Source organism: Dermacentor albipictus, chromosome 1 (genome assembly GCF_038994185.2).
Source record: "Dermacentor albipictus isolate Rhodes 1998 colony chromosome 1, USDA_Dalb.pri_finalv2, whole genome shotgun sequence".
Classification (NCBI taxonomy): domain Eukaryota; kingdom Metazoa; phylum Arthropoda; class Arachnida; order Ixodida; family Ixodidae; genus Dermacentor; species Dermacentor albipictus.
Genome location: NC_091821.1, coordinates 372,490,577 through 372,515,640, shown reverse-complemented (window position 1 = coordinate 372,515,640; position 25,064 = coordinate 372,490,577). Strand labels below are relative to the sequence as shown.

The following is a 25,064-nucleotide window of genomic DNA, read 5'->3' as shown; positions in this document are numbered from 1 at the left end:
TTACGTGTGTGTGTGTGTGTGTGGCACACACACATACACACACACACACAAAATGCCAGGAAAGCAGGCTGCCATCACGAACGCAAAAGCAAGCAAGCAAGCAAATAAATATACTTAAGTAACTTTAACTTGCGCAGATTCATTTTCTGAATGAATTAGCCATTACTTCTAGAGAATACGAAATGCTTATTGGAGAATTAACATAATTACATTAATTACCGTTTTGGTATGATTAACATTTTAATTAATTAGTACCTACGATGTGCATTGGCGTCATTGCATAAAACAGTGTTTTCATTAAAATAAATGAAACAACACTGCATTTTTACCCCAAATTTGTTGGCGCATATCCCGAAACCAGTGCCATCCTCACAATTCACTTATGCCTTGCAAACTAAGTGACTACAATTTGTAGATTGAAATGCGTACCGTAAACTACATTAATTAAAAGCTAATTAATGTAATTATTTATTCAATTAAGTATTTTGATTTCTTGTAGAAGTAGTAGTTGCCTCATTGAGTAATGTACTTTAGCATAGGGGGCTAGAATTGTGCTATCTGCCACGGACAATTCTTAAAAATTGGCACAGCTAAGGAAAACGCCCTATACAATAGGATATAAATTCTGTATTATAAACCTACATGAATTTCGCTCAACGAGGAGCTTTCTAAAGTAATCTTGAATTGCCTTTTGTGGCGCCATTACCCACATGGTGCTACATCGGTTCTCTGAACCTTGGAATAGAGATAGGGCCACATATTTATCTTGTTCTAAATGGGGGCCTCATTTGCGTCAATACTTCGATTGGGGCAGGAATCGGGCTCGAATCACGGTAAAAGAATACCTATTTGATATCAGAAGATCTAGTAAACGTGGATTACACTTACATTTGTTCTGCAGCTGTACTGTCATTGGTTGAATACTCTTAAGCCGGAACAGCATTCATTCGCTTCAGAAATAGCATAACACGTTTCAATGCGCGTACTTCACCATCCCATATTTTAGCATTTTTTTTATTTTGCAATGACAAGTGATCAAGTGCCATGAAAATGTTGTAAGCGACCATCTCTCACCGAAGGAGAAGTTCATAACATTAGTGAGCACCGAAACGTCTTAAGATTTTTAGGAAATACGGGACCATAGTCCTTCCGGCGCATTGCGGGAAAATTTCGCTCTCAGGTTTCTTTCTGGCACTGAATCGAAACGACGTAGTGAACGTTGGGTGTCGACTGCCAGTTCTAGGAGCCGGTTTTCGGAAGACGTTGCCAGAGATATCTCCCACTGATGGCAGTGCACGCAGAAGCCAGCGTTGTCCTTAAAGATATCGATCTCGACCTGGAATCAACGCAATCAGGTCAATGCTGTTGCGTGTTGTTTTGCTGCTTCTGTGACGAAGTTGCAGAGTGAAATGGCTGCCCGAGGTGATGGTGTAACGCTTGAATTATTTTTTCATTTCTGTATCGTGTGGCGAGGTTACTGATGTGTCCTCTAGGTAGTGCACTTGAAACACGCGGTCACACAGTGGCCATGATTGGAGGACTCGAGACCTTGCAGCCTTCACTTCCTGTTGTTGGACCAATCGAGCGCAAGCTGAGGGTTACACATGTGCCGTGCTTTCGGCACAGCTGCCAGAGGAAGAGCCTTGGACCCTTTCAAACGAAGCTTATATAACGGGGTTCCTATTCCATGAGAAAGTTTTACCACTCGGAAGAAACCACCGTGTCACCGCTCGACGATCGGCAAGGGGCCTTACGTTGTTTGCCCACAGCTTATGTAATCGCGATGGAATTGGTCCACGCGTCCTTGCTGCAGCACATAGCGAGAGGCTTCGAAGAGCGCGAGGCCTATGCGGAAGTGATACCGGAAGTGGCCGATACCAAAGCAGCTAGTGGTAACGTAAGGTTGCAGCCCATACCTCCACTTTGTGGCTTTTTCGTTTCCTCGTCCATCCGTGACAGCCCCGTTAACAACGGCGAAGAGGAAGTGAAGAGCGAAATGTCGGACGCCAGCAGTTTTGACGACGATGGCCTGAAGCGCCCCAATGACCTGTACGAGAGGTACCTGTTTCGAATACGGACGCAACGGGACGGGGAGTCTCATCGAAAGTTTCTGCAAGCGCTCAAGGACCAGGCCGACAACTGCGACTTTGGCGAGTCCTCAGACGTCATGGTACGCGACCAGGTGATATTCGGCACCAACAATGCCGAGCTTCGAGAGCTTATGCTTGGCCAGCGAAACCTCACAATGGCCAAAGTTGAGGAACTGTGCAGAGCTGCGGACGATGGGATGCTCGGAAATCACGTCTTGGGCAACAGCAACAACAACGACCCCAACTTTCGGAAGCGGCGCATTCGAAAAAGGTATGGCCAGTTTGAGAGAAATCTTGATCAAGGAACAACTTGTGCGGCATGCAACATTGTCCATGGTTCCAGAAGCTGTCCTACGCAGGAGAGAATGTGCTACTTGTGCAGGAGAAGAGGTCATTTCGGACCAGAGTGTACCGCGGGGCCAGTTGTGATCGAAGATGCGCTCGAAAACAGCGGTGAATTCGAGGATTGCGAACTGTTCGGCTGGTTTCACCCAGACTTCTTCAAAGGATTCGGTGTGTTTTGATGATTTGTGAATGTTGAGTCATTCAGCCGCGGGATGACCAAAGATTCCCTGATCAAATTTCTGGAAGTGCCCTTGCGACAGAAATGAGCTATGTGCTATTCGCTGCAAGTATTTCCAGGCCGAAGCGCGCGTCACTGTACATGACATAAAATATTGCGACGGTGCAACAGTTGTTGAAACCGGGCAACTGTAGCAGTACATTTACACTTGGGGTTCTACTGAACAAAATTAAACCAGTGGTGCAGTGAGTCGCAATATTTCAAGGCATTATGCACATTTAGGTATCGAAGGCTTCGGTCTGGAAACTTATGCGACAGGTAGCGTATATAGGCATTATTGAAAGTACCCGAAGACGTCGAATTTCTGTTGTTGTGTTCTACGGATTCAATACTGTATTAAAAATTTGGTTGAAACTCAACGTGTTGTGTTCGCAATGCGTAGAAATGTATTCTGTTGCAGGAAGCGCTCAGCAACGGTTCCTGATGGAATGTGTCAGTAAGAATGTTGGTTAAGTATGTCCTCTCCATTGTTTTTTCTTGGGTAAAGGTTGAGATGAAAGTTACTCATGCATTATGCTGTACATCATAGAAAAACAAAGAAGATAGATACGAGAAGTGTGGTACGTACTACCCTATTCATCTGCGCAAATACAACGTGGTGGAACATACAAGAGGGTTAACCAGATGGAGCGTGAGCAGCTGTCATTGCATTCAACAAGTAGTACATTCACATACTCAAGCGCTAAAACAATGAAGATGAGTACTCATTTGTACGTTTTGGTAATTTAGCAGCATACAAACCTCTGGTCAGAAAAATTGCAGGTCCTGAAGTCAAGTAAACAAATTTTACAATGATAACTTTTATCGGCTCCTTCGTCATTCTCTTGGTCGCTGGAATCCCAAAGTGCTTCACTAGGATATTATAAAGTAATAATGTCACGGTGCCCCACGACGATTCGAACATTAGGCCCGCAGCCTGTCAGTTGAAGGATTTAGCGTTCAGCCTTTTTGCATACAGAGCACGAAAGAATTATGCGCTTGGACGATATCGTGCCTAGCCTGTTGAGCGTCGGTTACAATAATTGGCTAATCGCACGTTCTGCAATTTACACATAAACCAGTGTCGAGGCAGAATAATATGAATGAAGCCAGTGGCGAGAAACGAATTGTAGGATAGAAAAGAGGAGTGAGAAAGACGTCGTGCCTCTCCGCTTTTGCACCATAAGAGAGCATCACCGACACAACATAAAAACCGCCCAAAACTATTTTCTTTAAAGGGGTTGGGACACCAAATTTTGAGGCTATAAAAAGTATGTTGTAGGCTGCTTCCGTATGCAAGGACACCCACAACGAGGTATTGGGCGCTGCAAACATTTCAACATAATTTTAATTCAGCTCCAAAAAGTCATTAAAAGCTCCTTCTCGTGGTTGAGACCCATCGCTAGCGCGACAGTCACAGCGGAGGAGAGAAAATAGCCTCATAGCACACTAGCACAAAAACGTGACGTATGGTGTGTAGCGATGAAATACCGATTACGCAGTCTGCTGAGCCGAGCGACCGAGCATAACCTCCACTATATGAGCGAGCTACAGGCATATAGAAATCCTTTCTTAATGCAAGGAAGGGGTAAGGCGTGCAGACACGGACACAGGAGGAGAGAAGTCGACAACACGAACGCCGCACGGCGGCCCGCGAACGGTAAACTGTGTGCGGCGAGTTGCCGTGCGGACGGGCTTTTTACACGTTGAGTGTAACATGCGCTAGCCGGCCGACTCCGAAAGGGACCAAGATATGTGGCGTTCGTGTTATCCGCTTCTCTCCTCGCATAGTCGCATAGTTCGGCAGCTCGGAGCGGTCTCTCGTTCGCTTGGCCTTTCTCAATGTGAAGGCCCGTCCACGTTACCGGCACGGAAACTCGCCGCACGCCGTTTGCCGTTCGCGGGCCCCCGTGCGACGGCGGTTTTGCTCGCGAACGGCGAGATTTCTTTGTCGTTGAGAGGACGGGCCCGGGACCCATTTGTGCGGCAGGCGTACGGCGAAGCGGCCAATCAGCGACCGAGGAGTAGTCACTCTGGCACCGACGGCAGCCTCACCGCCTCCGATCGTTCGGCGCCGCCGATATCGTCGCTAGGCCTTTTCCGATTCACTTCAAAGCTATAGCTTACGGCGCTTCGGAATGAATCACCGACTCTCACAAGCCGAAATATTTTCTTACCGTTGTTGTCACTTGTCGGCTGGTTCTTTAGGATTGCTGAAATTCGAGTTGGAGCGCCCCGAAATGCTTCCTCCGACGACGATGGAGCAATTGCGATATCGAGTCAGTTTATGGTCTCGTGAGTGCTATGCAGCTTTCGTCAACGCACTCTTGCTGGCGACAGCTCGGCCGTGTATGCGGTTTCGTAATTGTGCTGTCATGCTGTCGTGCTTTGATGATGATGACAAAGCGGCAGCGTTCGCATTTGTCAGCGGCACCTTCAGCTATTCCTTCGAGTCGAAAGGCGACCAGTGACAGCGGCTCCATAGTATTGCTAAAAGCCTGCTCTGCTAGCGCAGGACTGCTTTGAAAGTGACAGACACTGTAGTGTTCGCTGTCACTGCCGACTATTTGACTGAATATATGTGACTGTAATTACGTTAAGTTTAGGTAACTGTAATTATCCCATGGAAGTGTAATTTTATGCATGCTGCAGAACGAGGCGGGAAGGCAGAGGCGGAGGGGGAAGCGCGAACTTGCCGCATTATGATCATAGTAGCATAATAACTTTAATATATTGCAATGGAATACAAGAGACAACTTGTGCGTCCTGCCCGCGTCGGTGTCGCCGTTCTCACGTGGAGGCGATTTCGACTGTTGCGAGTCGTTCGCGTTCTTCATTTAAGGTATAGTAAGGTGATGAACATGGAACCTCATGCTCATGGGCAAGTTCACGTCACTGAGCGTGCTTTGTCGTCTGATTGCTTTTTAATCCACATTTGTTACCTATATTGCTAGCACATTATGGCGCTCTCACTTCTTTCAGAAAAATTTGTACGTTTTCCGTCTATCCATAAACTTGAGCAGAATGTGGGTCTACCCTTCGTTAGCTTGCTGTTTTCCCTGTTCTGTCCTACCTGCAAATGATGTAACAGATTTGGAGGCTTTTTTTCGAATTGCCTCTATGTGTGAGAGAGAGAAAGAGAGAAGCGATTGGAATTGAGACCTAAGCATTAATATGAGGTTAAGGAAATATTAAGATGCAAACGAAGAGAACCCTTTCAGAAATGCCGTGAGATTTTGCTGAAGGAGCCTCTGCGGCCATTTTTAGTATAGACAGCAGCACTAACCACTCATTGCTGTGTAATGTAAAGTCAAACAACACTTTCTTGGAGAGTTAAAATATTTGTATTTAAATCTGGCTTGGGCATTTCAGAAATCCGTATTTTGAAAAGTTGTAGTAAAAACACAACAAACGACAGTACAGTGCCATAACAGGCACACGGAGGCGATTATACTACAAGTAAAGAAAAATTAACAGTAGGAGCGACTGGCTAGTGAATGAAGAGATTTTGTGGCTTCCATATAAACGTTGTTATCGACCTCTCGTTAATAACCTTTTGAACGCTGTCGGTGCCGGACGCATCCTTGATCTTCAGTGTGAACTTGTCGTTGTTTCTGAAATACGTGACGGGAACGATAATAAATCGTAACTTGCGGACACCCTGGCGCATAGAGTTTTTTATAAAAATTAATATAGGGAACTCTTGCGATATAATTTCTATACGGAAGCAGCAAGCGTGGTGGCTTAACCAGCATGCGAACGATGATCAATGCGTGGCTGTGCCTAAACATTGACTTTCTTGCTTGAAACGACTGCGCCACTGTGCGAATCGATCACTTTCAACAAAATTTCGCTTAATAAATGCAACAATTCGGATTGTCACGTATGCGTGCGAAGCTTCGTTGCCTCCTGCGTTTAGACATGCAGGACTGCTTAAAAATGTATGCCAATAAAGACGTATAATGCGTAGTAATTAAAGCATCAAGAACGTCTGAAGCTGAAAGGAGGAAGGCCAAGCAAATATGTCCTAACCATAATTTCCAATTTAGCTGTACTATCCAAGCGCTATATAATTCTCTTTAATAACTTTTGTAGGAAACTCAATGCCTGGCCTAATGTTGCCATACAAATGTCGACAACTTTCAACATAATTGATCTATTGTAAAAGCTTGGTTGCGACTATACGTTTGCCTGATTGCGAATGAGTCCAGACATGTTACTTGCTGTAAACAAGCGTCGTTGATGAAATGAGCTTTTATTGGGCTTCGAAGTCGTATACTCAGCTTCATTTAACAAAATAAAAAGACTAAGTTGATGGACACGGATCTACGCTAGTCGACGCACTCATGTCCATGCCAAAACTCGTCAAATGAACTGATCCAAACAAAAGCGTCTCCACCATTGACAGACTAGTATATTTCTTTAAAATTTCCAGTGTATCATTAAAACTTGTATATATATCTCTCTAGACTATGTCTTGAACTACACATCTCGCAAGTATGCATTACCCTGACCTGGATAGGTTTGAAATACTTTTTTTGTTAAGGGTGTGTTATTCAAACCATATATATTCTGCACAGTGTAGACGCTTCGTGTTTAGAACGATTTTGTAACAGCGTTCACATTAGAATGGTACCATTTTACGCTATCAATTCACTGCATTTTGCGTATTCATCTTCCCTGACACGCATGCTTCTCGTAAAGTAACTAAAGAACTATGGGAAATGCAAGTTGCACGTGGCATGATGGAAGCAGTGTCTTACCTGTTCAGGACAATCACAACCAGTGCAGAATCAGGTGTTCTGAATGCAGCATATGTCACATTTGTAGAAGTCGCGCTATTCTGGACCAGAAAATGGGATTGCTGCAGTTGTGAGTCAATCCTAACGCTGCCCCTCGGAAGTGCTTTGCTGCGAAGATAAAAAAAATGGCCCGAATAACTCGTAGTGAAGATGTTTTCCTTGTAAAAGTCGTGTGAGCTCGCTGCATTTTGCGCATTCATCTTCCCTGCAACGCATGCTTCTTGTAAAGTAAGTAAAGAACTATGGGAAATACAATTTTAGTTGTAAACACTAAAACTTGTATTTGAGCCCTGACTTTAAGAATGATTTATTTATTTATTTACAAATACTGCTGTCTCAGATTTGAGACATAGCAGGAGTGGGTAATACATCAAGACAAGATACAATCAGCATGTCACATGTAAACGAACTTCGTCTACAAAACGCTCACGTGGTAATTCTTGGAGATGAGTATGTAGGTTATTCCACAATTCAATGGTATATGGCAAGAAAAAAAAATTTCAAGCTAAGTGAGCTCGAAAGGGAACAATATTCAAAGGATTGGCTCTTCGTGTTACACGTGCGGAGGAGCTAACAAATGTCACAGGTACGTCGACAATGACAGAAGCATGTACAATTTTGTGCAACATTAAAATCCTTTCACATGCACGCCTATGTGTTAATGGCTCAAGCGATAGCAGGCCAGCAGGCAGAGAACGGGAAAAATTGTGATCGTATCGATTACAAATAAATCTAACAGCTTTCTTCTGCACAGCCTCAAGCTTTGATACATCAGATGTGCAGTGAGGTCACCAGACAACAGACGCATATTCTAGTATGGGTCTCACGAGGGATTTGTAAGCTGCTAGTTTGCATTCTTTGGTTGCTGTTCTTAGTGTTCTTTTTAAATATCTAAGTCACTTTAGTGCCCTGGAACAAATGAAGTCGACGTGTTTCTGCCATTTTAAGTTGTAAGAAAAAGTTAAACCAAGATATTTGAATTCGGTGACATAAATCAATATCTTCTCATTACTGAAGGTGAATTTCATGGGTTTCTTTTTGTTCTAGAAGGTCATAGGTACCGTTTTATCGAAGTTAATTTCCATTTGCCAGGTCTTTCTCCAGTCGCAGAAGGCATATTGCACGTGTTATTCAGCATCTCCTGGGCATCGACACTGATGATGTTAGAATACAAGATACAGTCGTCTGCATACAAACGGAGCTTAACAGCAGTGTTAGTAACAGCGCTCTCGACATCATTAATGTAAATAATGAATAAAATTTGTCCTAATACGGAGCTCTGTGGGACGCCGGAGGAAACACCGACTGAAGATGAATGCTCCTGATTAAATTAGACGAACTGGGACCGCAGATGCAAGTAGTCTCTTATCCAGCCAAGCAAGTGATTGCCATGTATACCTCTGAAAATAGTGTCAAGTTTCATAAGTAACTAAGCCTGACATGTTTTGTAAAACGCTTTGGAGTAGTCAACAAAAATGTCGTCAATCTGGCCACGATTATTAAGTACGTGTAGCGGCAACGTCGTGAGTGAATTCAGTTAGTTGTGTCACCGTGGAGAAACCTGACCTAAAACCATATGCTGATTACGTAAAAGAATGTTGTTATCGTTGAGGTACTCTATAACATGCTTATGAATTATGTGTTCTAGTAGTTTACAACAAGTAGAAAATAACGAGATTGGTCTATAATTGTAAATTGTTTGCCTAATGCCAGATTTGTGTATTGGTACAACTTGAGCAACCTGCCAAACACTGGGGAACAGTTTGCGATTCGACAGATTTTTTAAAGGTGATAGTCAGATACCGCGCACAGTATTCCGAGTATCTCTTTAAAAACATGTTTGGAGTGTTATCTGGTCCTGCACTTTTACTGGTATCAATATTTAACAAGACGCTGTGAACTCCGCATGAACGTTATCTGGAGTTTTGGAAAACATGCTGAAGCACCACTATAGCGAAAAGTAGGGTTAATGCCGTTATCTTAAACAAAAACAGATTTAAAATATGTATTGAACGCTTCAGAGATCATGACAGCATTAGAACACGGCTGTCCATTAATGACCATAGAAGCTGAGTTGGACACAAGAGGAACCACAGTTTTCCAGAATTTGGATGGGTTATCGTTTAGAAATGTCTTCAGAGTGTTGATATAGTAGTGGTCTCAAGCATGCGGCATTTTAGTCTTAAGAATTTGCCTGAGTGATGCTAGCATTGAGTTTTCTCTGACATTCTGAGTGCGAGAGCCACGGCGAAAGCGCTTTATCCGGTGATCAACTGTATAATCTCTTTAGTATACCATGGGTGCTTCGGGTTTTGCTTCACACACTTTCTTGGCACGAAATTAGCTATGCACTCTTTGACAATGTTGTGAAACATTTCAACTAACAAGTCAACACCTAAGGCACCACTCGAAAACATAAACACATCAAAGTATGATGCAAGCGAGGCGACAATAGAATTACTGTCAGCTCGAGAAAAGCCATGGGCACTACTATAGGTTGGCATATTGCGCTCTAGAGCAACATCTAGATGGAAAGTTACTGCATTGTAATCGGAGGTGCCCTCGACAACGTCTCATTCGCTGTACAGGAGCCCATCACTGAGGCAAACCAAATCCAAAATAGCAGATCCTCGAGTGCACGAGCTAACTACCTGTCTTAAAACATATGACACAGCAAGATTAATAGTGTCATTCATTCATTCGTTCGACCGTTTGTTCGTTGGTTCGCTCTTTCGTTCGCTCGTTCAATATGTTATCTGACTTACAAGCAAGACGAATGTGTTTCAAGTCATCAGCGATAGGAACAGGCATACCTAAAGTGGCCCAGTGCGTAGTACATTGGCTGTTTGTAGAACTCTTGAGCGGAGGCATTCACGATGATGGGCGAGTCGACGAAATTGTTCGCCCAATTGGGACCACCTTCAACGTTAAGGGCGAGGTTCCAGTCCGTCCATCCACTGACCCAATGGTTGAGGTCCTGTTGGCCCGGTAATAAAGTAGACAGTGTCAAGCTTGTGTGCTTTAGTGCACGAAACGACATCTTGATAACAAATTAATTGGAATGCCAATGCATTTCTCCACAAAGTTCGGGCATATATATCTCGAAACTGGTGTCATCTTGAGAATTCGTTTCAAGTGGATCCGCCTTGCGAACTCCACGGCTAGAATTTGTAAATTGCAATGTGGGCCATAATGTGATTAAGTGATAGCCTAATTAGGGAATTTTTAATTAATTAGTCGATTTCGCATGTCAATTTTATGTGCAAGCATTGTTCGCCGCTTCGACACAATGTGTTGGCGGGCTAGTTGGTGCGGATCTATAAATACTTCGTTTAGCGCAAAACAACGGACACAAGAAAGGCGACAGGACAAAGCGCCTTGTCCTGTCGCCTTTCTTGTGTCCGTTGTTTTGCGCTAAACGAAGTATTTGTGTATCGCCGCTTCGAGCAGACCAGCTCATGAATTGGAATTCTAATATCTGCCACAGGCAACTTCTAAAGATTTTTTAAACTGTTCGCTAAAACACAGTGTATATACAAAGGTCATATGTGTGCCAAATGAAAGTACAAGCGAATGGGCTTACATAAAGTGCAAGTATGCGGTACCTCTGTACTGTGTAACAAAATATAAGTTAGTGAACAAAACCCGAACATACAATGTCGGTTAACGAGCATCTCTAAAGCACCCCGACTGGTTAATGAAAAGGTGAATTATATTGTCATGGTTCGCCAAAAACAGGGCAGGAGGACACGTATAATAAAAAGAGTCTGAGAGATCAAGGGAAGTGGCAGTCTTCGTCTTTGAATCTTCCGGATTACGAGACAGCGTTTGCTATCACCCCCGTCGTTGTCCTTGTCGTCTACATAGAGCAAATGTGGTGATAATTAACAGATTCGTTAATTTAATTTTTTTTTTATTTCTCTAGTTGGTATGTGCCAATGTTCCTGGCCAATGTTCAAGAATGGGTGCAAAATCCTCAGGGCTATTTGATGCGTGTCGTACTTATTTTTTGTGCGTACAGTTGTCTTCTCCATTCGTCCTCCGACAAGCATCATCGCTTGTCCACGTCCTTCGCCTTCGCCCTCGCACGTCACAGCTAAGCGTCTCACGCTGTGCATCAGCCCGATTTGAAGTGTTGCATATGGCATAGCTTGTGAGCGATATGGTGCATAAACATAAACATTGGATGAGAATAAAATTGTGACCTTTGTGGTGGTTAAGCACACACATTCTATGACATTACAGGTTTTATAGGAGGAAAGCAAACAAAATTGTACGCATCGCCGTTTAAATTAATTTATAATTTTAATTTAATTTAATTAACCACTTTAATAAAGCTTTGCGGCGTAGATCCCGATATGTGCGTTGAATCTGGTTTTCTTTAATAGACTCCTAGCGATGCCCCTCTGAAGTGCAGACAGCTCTGCAATCACCTCAGACAATTCCAGACAGCTCTCGCTTGGGAAGAGCTCTGTCTCAATTCGGCTCCCCATTGGGCGATGCCACCTCCAGGTCTGGCAAGAATACTACGTTATTTCGGACTGAACACATGTCCCGTGGTATACGCGATCCCCATTCTTGAAGGAAACATGAATCGCTCTTGTGCAGCTCTAAATGCTTATCAGGTAACTTATGAATGATGTAATAATATTTCTATCAACATGTTTTCAATTTGGCCATATTTTCTTTTTACACATTTCTTTTGTTCGCCTCAATGAAACGTCTGGGCCTTACACAACGTTTGCCACTCAATTTTCGCTAGCCGCTCTCTTCTTTCATATTTTTTTCTTTTTTAGTGAACCGCAGATATTCGATGTGTGTAACAAGAACTCACTTCGATGATGTCTCTGGCGTACAACTCTGCTCGTTTCCAGCTGCCAAGCTTCACTTTGTCCTCTGTTTTTATTGCGGAACCAGTGCACGCTTCGGTGCCGAGGATAAATTTGTCCGGGAAGCTGTTGTGCACTTCGTCCAGCACATGAGGGCCGACAACACTGTCCATGTACCAATGAACAGCGACTCCCTGAACGTACTTGGCCGCCTCAGGATCTCCCAGCACCTGCATAGGGATGTACAATTATGTCGTAGCTACTATAGTTACGTCGCCTTGCGAAAATATAGAACTTGACATCATCTCGGGAGTGTCCCACAAAAGGAAACTACGCCTCCTCTGATTCAACCTGATTGTGTTTATTAAATTTATTGATATGCGGTATTAGTAACTTTTTTAACACGGCAAATTGAAAGCACTTTGTTCTGCTGCTTGCGTTAAAACAGTATGCATCTCTGCATCTCTGGTTTCTTCAGCCTGCCAGGCTCCGTCATACTTGAACAATGTATAGTAATATGAGTATGAATACACACGCGAAAGAGTCGAAAACGACTCTAATGTGTTGCTAAGTTTCAAATTTCACCTGAATTTGTAGCAGTCGCTTAATTTATATACCCAAACGTTTATTTGGGACGACTCTCTGCTTAGGGACCGGCTATACAGTGCGCTTGCACGTCGCGTTGCCAAGTAATTGCTCGTAAGAAGCGTTCTGATAAGTAATGTCATGACGGCTTTTCGACTTATGCTGAAGCTACGAGAGGTGCTGAATATGCTGGTTTTTTATTATTATTATTATCAGCATGATCATCATCATCATCATAATCTACAACTCTGGTGCCACTAGTATAGCACGTATAGGCTGGCGACAAAAGCCAAGTACAACGCCTGTTGTCGTTGAAAACAGATCGGGAGTGTCGTATTTTTGGATAGCGAGCACATATCAATTTGTCTTTTTTTCATTGTTTTTGCAAATCTTCCTTAAATGCGTGAAAAAACATTGTCTCCATTATAAGGGGCAACAAGGTAACCTCTTGCAAGCAAGCGCATGGGAGCGAGGGAGAGAAACAACGTTATTTAGTCGCCTGCAGAACGCATGGGAAACATGGCCGAAAACTGCTCAAATAATATTAGCGCCCGTAAATAAATAACTAAATATCAGCTGTCGGCTGACCACCCCCACACACACACACACACACACACACACACACACACACACACACACACACACACACACACACACACACACACACACACACACACACACACACACACACACGCACGCACGCACACAGACACATACACACACACCCACACGCACATACACACAAAAAGAAGAAAACACTTCGGCTTGCTCAATATGTATCAGAACCAAGTGCTGCTGGTCCCATTTAAGTGCAACGCAGCACTGTTATCTTCCAGAACCTCGAAACATTGAATACTGGTGTAAAAAAAGACACATGCCTGTAGTGTCAGTAGATGTAATGAACTTCTGCGAGGTCAACATAAACCCTACCCGGGGTTCCATTAATTTTTATAAGTTTTTGTTTACCGTGCCTTACGGCAGCACCCCCCCCCTCCCCCTATCTACCTCCCTCCCCCTATATGCAAGATTTCTCAGGAGGATATTGTACAAACCACGTCTGTCCAGTGGGGAAGGACAATGCGGCTATCGTCGAGGATCATAACCTTCAACTTGTCAGCGCTGTAACCAGCTTCGGCCAGAGCAGGTCCCAAATCAAGCTTGATGAAGTCCCTCTGGCTGGCGGCCGTAAACCCGAGAGTCTGCCAGCGGAAGCCCGGAATAAAACCGGTCGTTGGTTCGTTCTGAGTCGTCAAACCCCAGATTGGAATTCCGTGCCGCTCGTACTCCTGCACAAATCTGGAACAACATGACAGTGAAGACTGTTCACGAACTGGCTTGTACAGTGTAGTATGGTCAGCGTCAGGGTCGTGAAGAACACCTTAGAGCAACCAAATGCTTTTCGGACTTCGTAGAGGACGCAGTCTTAAGCCTGTTCGGCGTTTTTCCTGTTCATGTACTAATTGATTGTTAGGTTTGTTTCATGCAGTCACGGAAGCGCAGGACAGTGGCCTGAAGTTTATTTCTACCGGTACTGTTTATAGCTTAGTCAGATGTGTGTAAGTAACGACCAGTACGCGAGAAACCTCCATGAAAATGTGTATTTTGTACTTTTCCTTATTCGTGTACATTTTGCAAGATCATTAGAAGATGTTTCGACCAGCAACTACAAATTCACTGGCTAAAACGTTTTGCCTAACAAAAGCTAGAGAATTCCTGTCTTCGCTTAAACATTTTTATGCCAATCGGAGGCCAATCTTCTGATATTGCATGCGTGACTAGAGCTTAGAGCGCGTGACTCGAGCTTGAAACCGCGGCACAGTCTCGGACCGTGGCAGGGCACCACGTGCGCGTTTCGCGCCACGAAAGCACCGGTTGTGTTTCTGAGGTGGTCGGACCCTAACGAAACTTTGTAAATATTTATAGTGGGTGTATGTGTATATGTGACTGCATGTGTGACTTGTGTGCATGTTTGATGACTGCGCATAACACAGTTATCACCCAGCACCTGGCGTAGCGTACCAGGCGATCAGCTAGACTAACATCCCCAGGATATTATTAAAGTTCGTCTCTCTCTCTCTTTCTCTTTCGCATATTTGGTCGCTTGTTTTGCCTACGTGAATAGCCCTCTGTTATAGCTTACATCTAGTGGAACACTTCATGAAGTTATATAATGAAATTGATTGCTGAGGTAGTATGGAGATGCACCGAATGTTTTATCTGTCGGGGCCATCAGCAGAAAACCATTCCCGGGAGACTCAGTAACTAAGGCGTGGAAGTGTTGCTCGGACATGAAGCAGTGAAACATTGAAATCAAGATCTTACCGCATTTATATACATATGTATCCGGGTCTTGCGGTTGTCCTTGTACATATGCGGCAACGAGTCATACGTTGACAAGCTTTGGTGCAGCATTGTACTATAGTATGCTTACCAATGCTTATCTTGATTTCTGGCCAGTTTCGCTTTGAATGTAAATTGTAAGTAGCGCCTTTTTACATTTCATTCGAGCTTTCTTTAACTCGCTCGGCTATTTATATGCATTCTCGAATATGGGAGATGTTTTGTATCCATGGGTGAGTTGTGACATATTAAGTTGCTTGTAAGAAACGCAAGCTGCTCAGTCATAAACAGATGTTTTTTTTTGCGACCATATTTAACGCAGTCGAACTCGTAGCTTCCCATCCACATGCTACGCTTACGCTGGTGTTATCTAGTCATGGCGTTTGCGTGAACTATGTTATCATGATTTTTTTCCAGACTTCGTGCAGGAGCTTCCTCTGAAATCATATCTTCGATATCGAGAACATATTTAGATATATTCACTGTTATTTTAATTGCAAATAGTCAGATAAAATTTTTAAGTCGAGGTGTAACCCTTACTAGAAATTTCCATCCCAGCGCAAAAGTGGTCAAAGCTGTTGCAAACTCCTGAAGCGAAGCTCCTGTGAAACAGTATGGTGTGAACTACCTGTTTTATCATCCAGATCATTGTACGGCAGAAAGTTTCAATAAATTCTCAGAATGTGTTCTAGATTGACAGAGCTCACTGAGCGTGCAGTGACTACCACTAACTCATTAAAAAAAAAAAAACTTCCCTTTACGCGAACGACGTCCCTGTCAGATGATTGCGCACACCGCATACCTGACGTAGTATTTTGCCCACGCCTTGTAGTAGGGGCCGCCCGGTTCGCCAATAAGGAACCCTCGCCCCTCGAGCGCATTGTTGGTCTTCATCCAAGCGGGGCTGCTCCACGAGCTTCCGAAGAACCACGCAGGCTCGCTTGACAGAGACATGGCCTTCTTTATGTACGGGATCTGCGAAAGAAGTCACCAGTAGTTTTATTCAAAATATTCATGAAATGCTGCAGAATATTAAAAGTTCGGTCTGTCCATCGTTTAGAGAGCTCTGTGTCACACAAATATTACGCGTTTGTTTTTCTCCTTTTAATACCACTGCGGTGCGTCAGACACTTGTCCTTCATATTAAAATTTCCGCATATCAACCACCGGGTCACGTATGGCGTACACTCGATAGACAACGGTACTCAAAATAATATGCGAGACGCAACTGCGACCTCTTCATGAAACTACTAATAAACTAGGCTATTCATTACGGAGCTTAATATTGTATTATTCCTTCTGATGTTTTACGGTACCTTAACGTCAAAGTCTTCCGGAGCGAGCGTGAAGTTGGTCAGCTCGAAGTCGCCGGGAGTATCGTCGTAGGTGTACTTGCGTGCAGAGAAGTCACAGCTGGCCAAGGGAATCCTGCCGATGGTGTAGCCAATCCCTGCAGCGAGACACAGGTTTTATTAACGTGAATAGCTTTCGTTTTTGCTCCTTCGTCCCGTTTTCGTGGTGGTCGGACTTCCAGCGATGCAAAGGGCATGTGGTCAAGCGCAACCGTGTCGCGGGGTGCGGTCGTCCCCGAACGCTGACTTTCTTCGCGCGCTGTCGCGCGAGAGCTTTGGGCCATTGGGGTGTCTGAAGGCTGTGATGATTTTCTACAGTGCTCGGGAAGGACAGCTTTAACTAACGGCTCCCGCTTGTGGCCGCTGTGGAAGACCAGCATGATAGTCGCCTGCCACGCCTGCGCTCGCGTAGCTGGATACAGCGCGACGAAGTGGCTTATATATATAGCTACCTACAGCTAGCTTGCATTGAAGCTATCGTGAACGCTACCTTGGGATGCTAGCAAGTTGAGAAGCTGCGTTAAACAACAAAACGTGACGGCACGAAAGCACGAAAGTCGCGTCGAATGGCGCCCACTGACAAATCGATGGCACAGAACAATCCGGTGAAAACGGTCCCTGTCAAAAAGCGACATGATATGGGGTGCACTGGTGTCGTCATGGCCGCCATGTTCGGGTACTTGCAGGTGAGGTTATGCGTCAGTGATGTCATGTGAAAAATACCGCTACAGGTGCTCTAGTTAGCGGCTCTGTTTCCGATGGAACTATGTTACAGAACCTAAAACTACGTAAATATCCTCACTTCAACAAATATACGTATTCAATTGCATGAATATTTAATAAGGCGAATAGCTTAATATAGTAGAATACAACATAAAGAAACAGCAGTTGGCAACAAAGGTACACGGACCGCGCAGGGTTGTGTTACTCCGCCAGGCAATCACAGAAGCAAACAAAACTGTCGTCATGCGACCTTTTCAAAATGCCGTCGTGCTTGATACTTCCGGAGCGTCTGCTGCTCTTGAAGAGTCTTTTCCTCGGCGGAAGCGATTAAGTGTGTAACAGACATAGACAAATGGAGTATGGAGTCTGAGCATTTCACACTTCAAAAGTCGGCGGTACGGTTCATTGCACTGAGGAACCCGTTTTACTCATGAAACTTCACTGCCAACTGAAGGGAAAATTGACAATAAATAGTTGCAGCGAAACAAGTGTTTTAGTTCAGATCAGTAAAGAATTAGGCTTTAACCATTCCACCATAATAGACGCGTGAAAACGTATAAAATTACGCGCTTATAATTTTATTTTTGTGGTTACCCCCTTATTTAGGTAACAGAAAAAGCTTGAAGTACGAACTATTTGCAGCCTCCCGGACGAACAGTGGCTGGCGGTTATGAGGGCGTGTTCGGGGCTTCACTGCAGACTTAAGTTGTATCCGACCATAGAAGCGTTTTGGCTATTCGCTTACATTGACGATCAACGTCTGTGTCGTCTGCATAATTTTACTAGAGCATTTGTTGTAAGGATAGCGCGAGAGATTTTCTTGTCGCGTTAACGGTGCCGTTTCATCAGTTTCATTAAGCACTGAGCTCAGGTTGTCACAATACTACAGGCATGTAACAAGCAAAAATGGCTAGGCTTCACTCATGGACGGTACCTTGAACGTGATATCAATATACTAAACGAAGAAAGAAATTATGTAGACCTTGTTGATAAGTGTTGCTTCGAAAGAATAATTTTGGTTAAGATCCAATCACGGATACCACAATATGATTTTGGCTGATAAGGGCCTTTGCTGGCTAATGAAAAGTTAGTGAGCTAACGGTAATGGATTTGGAAAGAAAAAGCAACAACATATAATTGCATTCTTAGAAGAACGACACCACACAAGTTAATCGTCTTAGGGAAGATAAAACACTCCTGTAATTCGGATTACATCGTCCCAAAACAAAGTTGTAGTTCATGTTACCTTCGTTTGAGTAGTAGGACTTGAGAACATCATCTTGCATGTTTGTCGGGAGCGATTTCACATTTATTCCAGTGGCGTCGGTGAACGCACCTCCGAACCCAAACACTTTCTGGTATTCTTTTGAAGAGTCGATCACAAGCAGAAGAGTGCCGTTGTTTTGGTTATCTGCGGAGAAATTGTGTATCATAGGAATCGTGATACCTGCTTAGCAGAAAGACGTTTCTTTTAAAGAAAAAAAAAAGTTAATGCAGGAACTCCTCCGGGAATTGTGCGTGCGTAAGCACTGTGTAATTTGTTCGTCTCCACGCATGCTGGTGTCATTATCTATGTTATGAAACTTGATCGGGCCAGTATAAGCCCTTATCAACCTTTATCCGTCGTTACCAATCTTATTGGACACGATCTGCGCCTTATCGACCCTTATTGGTCGGTATCAACCTTATCGAAATTGATCCAATCCTTATCAACCCTTATCTGTTCTTATAAATCTCATCGGAGTTGATCCGACCCTTATAGACATATATCGGTGCTTGTTAACCTTGTCAAAATTGTTCCGCCTATTAATTCCTTATCGCTCTTTAGCACCTTATGAACTCATTGACTGCTTATCTGTGTGTTGCGCGACGTGAAGCGGATTAGCCCTCAGAGAGTTTTGGGCTGCTAAGCGCGAGGACGCAGTATCGAATCCCGGCAACGGCGGCCACATTTCGATGGGGGCGGAATGCGAAAGCACCCGTGTGCTTAGATTTAAGTGCACGCTGAAGAACCCCAGATGGTCCAAATTTCCGGAGTACCCCGCTACGGCGTGCCTAATAATCACATCGTGGTTTTGACAAGTAAAACTCCGTAATTTCAGTCTTCAAGAGATTGGTGGCATTCCGGTCGGAGGAGGAACCTCCAAATGGACGTCGCATCTCGCGACTACCGAAACGCATCACAGGTATGGCGTGTTTGGCATTAATATTTCGCAAAACCAGAATTTTTTTGACGTCTACAATGTTCTACGCCGGCTCTACATCTGGTCCTGAAGGCAGCTTTCCTTCCACCACCCCCAAATATTTCAACAATCTTCTATAAAGTCTGTGCTCTTTTCACATTTTTTTTTTGTTGAAATGAAGAATAGTAGATGTTGGCGCCTTTATGAAGGCACCGACAACTATTTGTCACTTAGGAAAAGAAACAAATACGCGCAAGAAAGCGAATAGTGTCACAAAATATAGCACTCAGTAGAACACCAGATGTATATACACAATTCCTTTGGCATTTGTTTTGTACCGCCGGTACAACGCATTAATATGGTTAAGATATATTCACCTTCTGAAAGCATCGTTGTTTAGCCCATGCGGTATAAGACACTCGACTTCTCAGCGCGGGGTCGTTGGTTCGAAACTAACGACTGCCAAAGATTTCATGGGACAGCAATTATGTGGACACTCCTGGCGAATTCTAAGGTACAAGCGAAATCATTAAACACTTTTACCTGGGACGACGTGTCTTTCCGCCCCCGCACCCCAAAGTAAACAGACCGCAGGCGCTAACGCTACGCTTGTGTCAGACAGATACCTATTCAAACCCCGCCACGTTACACATAATCTACCCCAACGACGTGTGCCCCCTCGTGCGGCGACACAGAGACACTCGCACACGTGCTCTGGGAGTGCAGAAACGCTACGCCCGACTCTACCTCGGACAAGTGGGAGAAGACCCTACGAAGTGCGCTACTCCAAGACCAGCGACGGACCGTGCAGCAGGCAGGCGCAGCGGCCGTCAGGTACTCCCTGTCGGTCCCTACGCGGGAGACACTCGCTGGGCGTTGACGCGTGTCCTGCAGGACCTTTAAGGACCTTTAATGAAGTGTATCCAATCCAATCCAGGCGCATTTTTGCCGTCGGAGTAACCCTCGCCCTCGCCGTGAGGTTCCGTATAAAGTGAAAGGGCGACAAAATCGGCGCCGCGTGCCGTATGTGCGAGTGAAAGTGTCCGAGGGTGAGCCGGCCAACGCGGCTCTTCTCTCGTGGTGGCTGCTTACGGTGCGGCTTGTGCGGGTGATGGTGGTGGTGAAAAGCATTTATTGGGCTATATATACAGAGAGGTGCTCGGGGACAGACCTCTAGTTGGTCGCGCCCCTTGCAGTGCCGGGCGGAGTCTCTCATTCCGGGACCCCGTTGGTCTTGACCGCTACGCAGGTCCGCCGAACTAGGGCCTGTTGGGCCGATAGTTCCTGGCAGCCGAGTAGGGCCGCCTCCCAGTCCTCTCGGGAAGGGGAAGGGGTGATGGGGGGGAGAGAAGGATTTTGCCTGCATGCCCAAACCATGTGGAAGGTGTCGGCCACCTCCCCACAGAAAGAGCAGCGGCCGTCAAAAGAAGGATCAAAGTGCTTGAGAACTGCCGGGCACAGTAGGGTGTTTGTAAAGAGCCTGAGGAGAGTTCGTTCGCCAGCTTTACCCAGTCCCTTCATAGGAACCGGGTAACGGCGGTGTTCGGCACGATAGTGCTCAGTAATGTCTTTAAAAGAAATTAGAGGGCTGTGATCTGGGTCAAGGTCCTCCCAAGTGATGCCTGGTGCCCGGTAAGTGAGTGCGCGGGCTGCCTCATGGGCGGCTTCGTTACCTGGCATGCCTTGGTGGCCGGGGACCCATATTATTGAGCGAGGAGTTGGATCGCAGTCACGAATACAACGGCGAAGAATTTTGTCGGCGAGAGGGGTGATCCATCCCAATTGAAAGTTACGACAGGCTCCACGGGAATCTGTGAGGATGAATTTAGAGTCGGAGTGGGAGGCTGCGAGGGCGATCGCCACCTCCTCCGCATGCGTTGAGCTGGGTGCTTTGAACGAGAGGCCGTCGACCTGTCTTTCCTCGTGTATAATTGCAGCCGTGTACCATCCCCCCCTGGAGTGGTTGGGGCCTGCAATGTCGACGTAGAAGACGTGTTTCTTAGAGCCATAGTGGCGGTGCAGGGCATCCGCCCGCGCCTGGCGCCGGCCATTATGGTCCTCCTTGTTCATCTTAGTTGGAAGGGGTCGAACGTAGAGGGCGCGTCTCCACAGTTCGGGCACTCGAACCCTTTCCATTGTGTGGTGGTCATGTTTAATATGTAACCGGTCTAAGAGGCGGCGACCGGACACGGTCTGGGCGAGACGCGTGTATTGGTTAACGAAATGCGCCTCGCGGAGTTCTCGATAGGTGTTTACCACCCCCAACGCGAGAAGACGCGTGTTGGAAGTGGAGATCGGGAGATCGAGGGCTCTCTTGAACATTTTGCGGAGTACTACCTCCAAGCAATCTTCGTCATGTTTCCGTAAGCGTAGGTATGGGGTCGAGTACAGTACTCTACTAGTTACGAAGGCATGTGCGAGCCGCACCGCATCCTTACTTCGCAACCCTCCTCGCTTGTTAGAAACGCGGCGAACCATCCGGCCCACCTGGTCGCCGACCTTGCGGAGTTTGGCAATAGTTGTGCCTGCCTTGCGGTGTTGATTAATGAAGAGACCGAGTATTCGAATCTCCTCCACTTCTCGGATGGGGCCACTGGCGAGAGAAAGCTGAATTGAGATTTTGCATTTCGGGGAAGTTCGAATATGCACAAATTGAGACTTGGACGGGGAGCATTGGAGGCCGCAGTACGTGGCATAGTGGTCTACTATGCTCGCCGCTGCTTGCAGGCGTTCCTCCATCTCTCCTATGTTTCCCGTAGTGGCCCATATGGTGATGTCGTCGGCGTACAGCGCATGCTGAACACCAGCGACACCCGCCAGCTGTGCCGGGAGGTGTGCCATGGCAATGTTAAAAAGAAGCGGGGACAACACAGCGCCTTGTGGTGTGCCCCGTGTTCCCATAACAAATGGGCCGTACTCGGTCTCTTGTAGTCGTATGTAGGCCAAGCGGTCCGTTAAGAAATGTTTGATATAGTTGAATGTACGAGCACCGCAGTTGGTCTCGCTAAGGTGCTTTAGTATGACGGCGTGCTTAACATTATCAAAAGCACCCTTGAGATCGAGTGCCAGGACTATCTTGTCGTCATGTGGGTGTTCTGTGGGTTCGAGGATCTCGAGATGAAGCTGTAAAAGGATATCTTGTGCCGACTTATGAGGTCGGAAGCCGAACATGGTGTCGGCGAAGGTGTCCTTGCTCTCGAGATATTCCGAGAGGCGGTCACGGACCATCGTTTCCACGAGTTTCCCTACACATGAAGTGAGGGAGATGGGCCGGAGGTTGTCTATGTTTACCGATTTCCCCGCCTTCGGGATAAAGGTTACCAAAGATGTCTTCCAATCGGCTGGCAACGAAGTGTATCCCGTCCAAATGGCGTTGATGTATTCTAGTAGGGTTTCGTACGCCCGATCTGGAAGGTTTGTCAATAAGTTGACTGTTACCTTATCCCTCCCGGGCGCCGTCCCCCTGCGCATTCGTGCAAGAGCCGCGCGAAGGTCGTGAAGCTGGAAAGGCTGATCCATTTCCGGATTGTCGCAGCCTGCATACGAATAATCCATCCCTCGCGGGTCTCGAGTCTGATTGAGATATTGTGAGCGCAAAGCGCCGTATCTTGAAAGCGATCTGCGACGTGGCCAAAGTGCTCGCCTGAGCGGGCCTCATATACACTAAGCGATCTGAGATGTTTGCATAGTGCGAGTAGTGCCGCTAGCCTCGTATGCGTTGTGTTTCCGACGTTTCGTTGTTGTTCAAGCGAGAAATGCACGAAGGGGAATGCGATCGCTGCGGCTGCCACGATTCCTCACTCTAGCATGTTGATGGCGAGTTTCCGCGCTCATCGAGTTGGGTGTGTTCATGTTTACCTGTGCGCGCCTGACACCGTGCTTGTTAATTTGATTAGTAAGCGAATATTTACAAGTTTCTCCAACGATAAAACCACTATCCTTACTTCTTATAGTTATCTGCTAATTTGTGATCGCAATCGGTGCTTCGCCTTTCAGGCGAAAGTGCAACTTCTTTCATATTGAATTTAGTTTGGTTTATACATTAATTACGTTTTAGCGATTTGTCTTACGTGATAGACGGACGGACAGGCGGGTTTCTTCATTGGGTAGGCATTGAAATGTTTACGCATTTAAAAGCGTATCTGATCTGCGTTGAATGCTTCTTACGGTTTGTTCGATATGAACACAGCATTTCTAGGTCATTAGCGTACTTAACTGCGGCCGCATACATTTAGCGACATTTATTATTTAAAAGACGACATTAAACAGATACTAGTGCGGTACTTTGTTTTCACTTAAGATTAAGAAAAATTATCTCGTAGGGGTCGAAAAAGTAAACAAATCTGTAAATTTATATTTCTTCCCTGACATTTGCACTTTCGCAGGAGCATAATTGCTATGAGGTCTATGTTCTAGGTTCGAGAAGATTGTGAGTGAAACCGGAACTTACCGCCGTTCGGTGCCCTTCCAAGAGGTATGGTGGTTTTGGCAAATCTTAGGCCGGCCTTGGTGCTTTCAAACACAACCGCTGATCCGCTGACCAAGTGTCCGATATCTCCAATGTAGTCGCAGTACGTTACATTGCAGACACACACGAAGCTGCCCCAGCCATAGTCTCTCCGCTGACATTCGGGAGCTACAGCTGTGGTGAGAAATGAGTAATACTGGTTAAACTTTCGCACATTTGGCACAGCGACTGTTCACAGAAAAGTCAGTGCTGGAGTACAGAGCGCTCGTACTGATGGGAGCGAGCTTGTCTATTGAAGGCCTCTGGACACCAAGGAACAGAAAAGCGGACAAAGTAGAGCGTATAACTAACTTCCGGTCTGTTCACCAAGAGTGACCAGTGTTGCGAAAGTGCCCAGTATGGCACCATTAATGAATTTTCGATATCGCCTGCTGAAGGTTGTTATTACCGGATATAAAGCCCACAATTGTAGCTGTGGCAATGAACCAATTTCTTCTCATGATGTTCCGCTTTCACAAGCCTCCTGGAACGCCCGACAACTGGCCCCAGCTCAAAAACTGCTGTCTTTAAGTAGTGCGCCTGTTGTTATCGGGTGAACTGGAGAAGCCACGCGAACACATAGATAGCGGGAAAAAGAGTCGCCTCCGATGCATTTCTGGATGTGCGAGGCAGGCCGCTGAGCCCAGCATGAGCTCAGCTAAATAGAGCGACAAGATTACAGCTGTCTGTAACGTGTCGTGTAAATTTAAAAAAAAAAACAGCCACAATGTTGGGATATAGCACTCTGTTTCTGTAGCGTTTGTGTAAAACACGGGATGGAACGAAATACCCACTACAGTCGAACGCTTTTACAACGAATGCCTCTAATACAACAAAGGGACCCCTATAACGAAGGATTGATTGTCCCGACTGAATTCCTGTGCTTCGTATGTATTGTGAACGTTGTTAGGAATGGCCGTACGGGGTGGCAACGTGCCAGCTCTCAGCCCGCTGTGCGTGTTCCAAGCCCCCCAGACGAGGCGCCTTCTGAGAATTACGGATGACAGGCGGCCACGTGGCGCGCGGTCAGCTTTGGAATGTGGTGCGCCGCCGCGCCACCCGGGACGGCGCATAGTTCTACGAGGCCCTCG

General features: G+C 45.7%; 3 protein-coding genes across 3 annotated transcripts in view; 2 read left to right on the top strand and 1 right to left on the bottom strand.

Moving 5' to 3' along the window:
* Window positions 1–25,064, top strand: part of LOC135904071 (uncharacterized) — a 592,735-nt gene that overhangs the window by 96,763 nt on the left and 470,908 nt on the right. The window lies entirely within an intron of this gene.
* LOC135905479 (uncharacterized) lies at window positions 1,677–3,032 on the top strand. Its single transcript, XM_065436439.2, has 2 exons — window positions 1,677–2,361; window positions 2,434–3,032. Exons 1-2 carry the CDS (start codon window positions 1,688–1,690, stop codon window positions 2,612–2,614), a joined length of 855 nt encoding a protein of 284 aa, XP_065292511.2. The 5' UTR covers window positions 1,677–1,687; the 3' UTR covers window positions 2,615–3,032.
* Window positions 6,050–24,494, bottom strand: LOC135905453 (lysosomal acid glucosylceramidase-like). The gene is made up of 10 exons (XM_070536186.1): window positions 24,383–24,494; window positions 23,917–24,108; window positions 18,530–18,694; window positions 16,525–16,658; window positions 16,011–16,183; window positions 13,921–14,164; window positions 12,289–12,513; window positions 10,268–10,431; window positions 7,416–7,562; window positions 6,050–6,266 (listed from the first exon to the last, which is right to left on the bottom strand). Exons 1-10 carry the CDS (start codon window positions 24,432–24,434, stop codon window positions 6,143–6,145), a joined length of 1,620 nt encoding a protein of 539 aa, XP_070392287.1. The 5' UTR covers window positions 24,435–24,494; the 3' UTR covers window positions 6,050–6,142.

What these genes read in the sequence shown, in the direction of transcription:
- LOC135905479 (XM_065436439.2), top strand. Translation starts at nt 1,688, where the DNA reads ATGAGAAAGTTTTACCACTCGGAAGAAACCACCGTGTCACCGCTCGAC. An exon ending in AAGCGGCGCATTCGAAAAAG is followed by an intron (nt 2,362 to 2,433) that starts GTATGGCCAGTT and finishes CCATGGTTCCAG; the next exon opens with AAGCTGTCCTACGCAGGAGA.
- LOC135905453 (XM_070536186.1), bottom strand. Translation starts at nt 24,434, where the DNA reads ATGAGAAGAAATTGGTTCATTGCCACAGCTACAATTGTGGGCTTTATA. An exon ending in AATTGTGGGCTTTATATCCG is followed by an intron (nt 24,109 to 24,382) that starts GTAATAACAACC and finishes TTCTCACCACAG; the next exon opens with CTGTAGCTCCCGAATGTCAG. An exon ending in GTCCTACTACTCAAACGAAG is followed by an intron (nt 16,659 to 18,529) that starts GTAACATGAACT and finishes GTCTCGCTGCAG; the next exon opens with GGATTGGCTACACCATCGGC.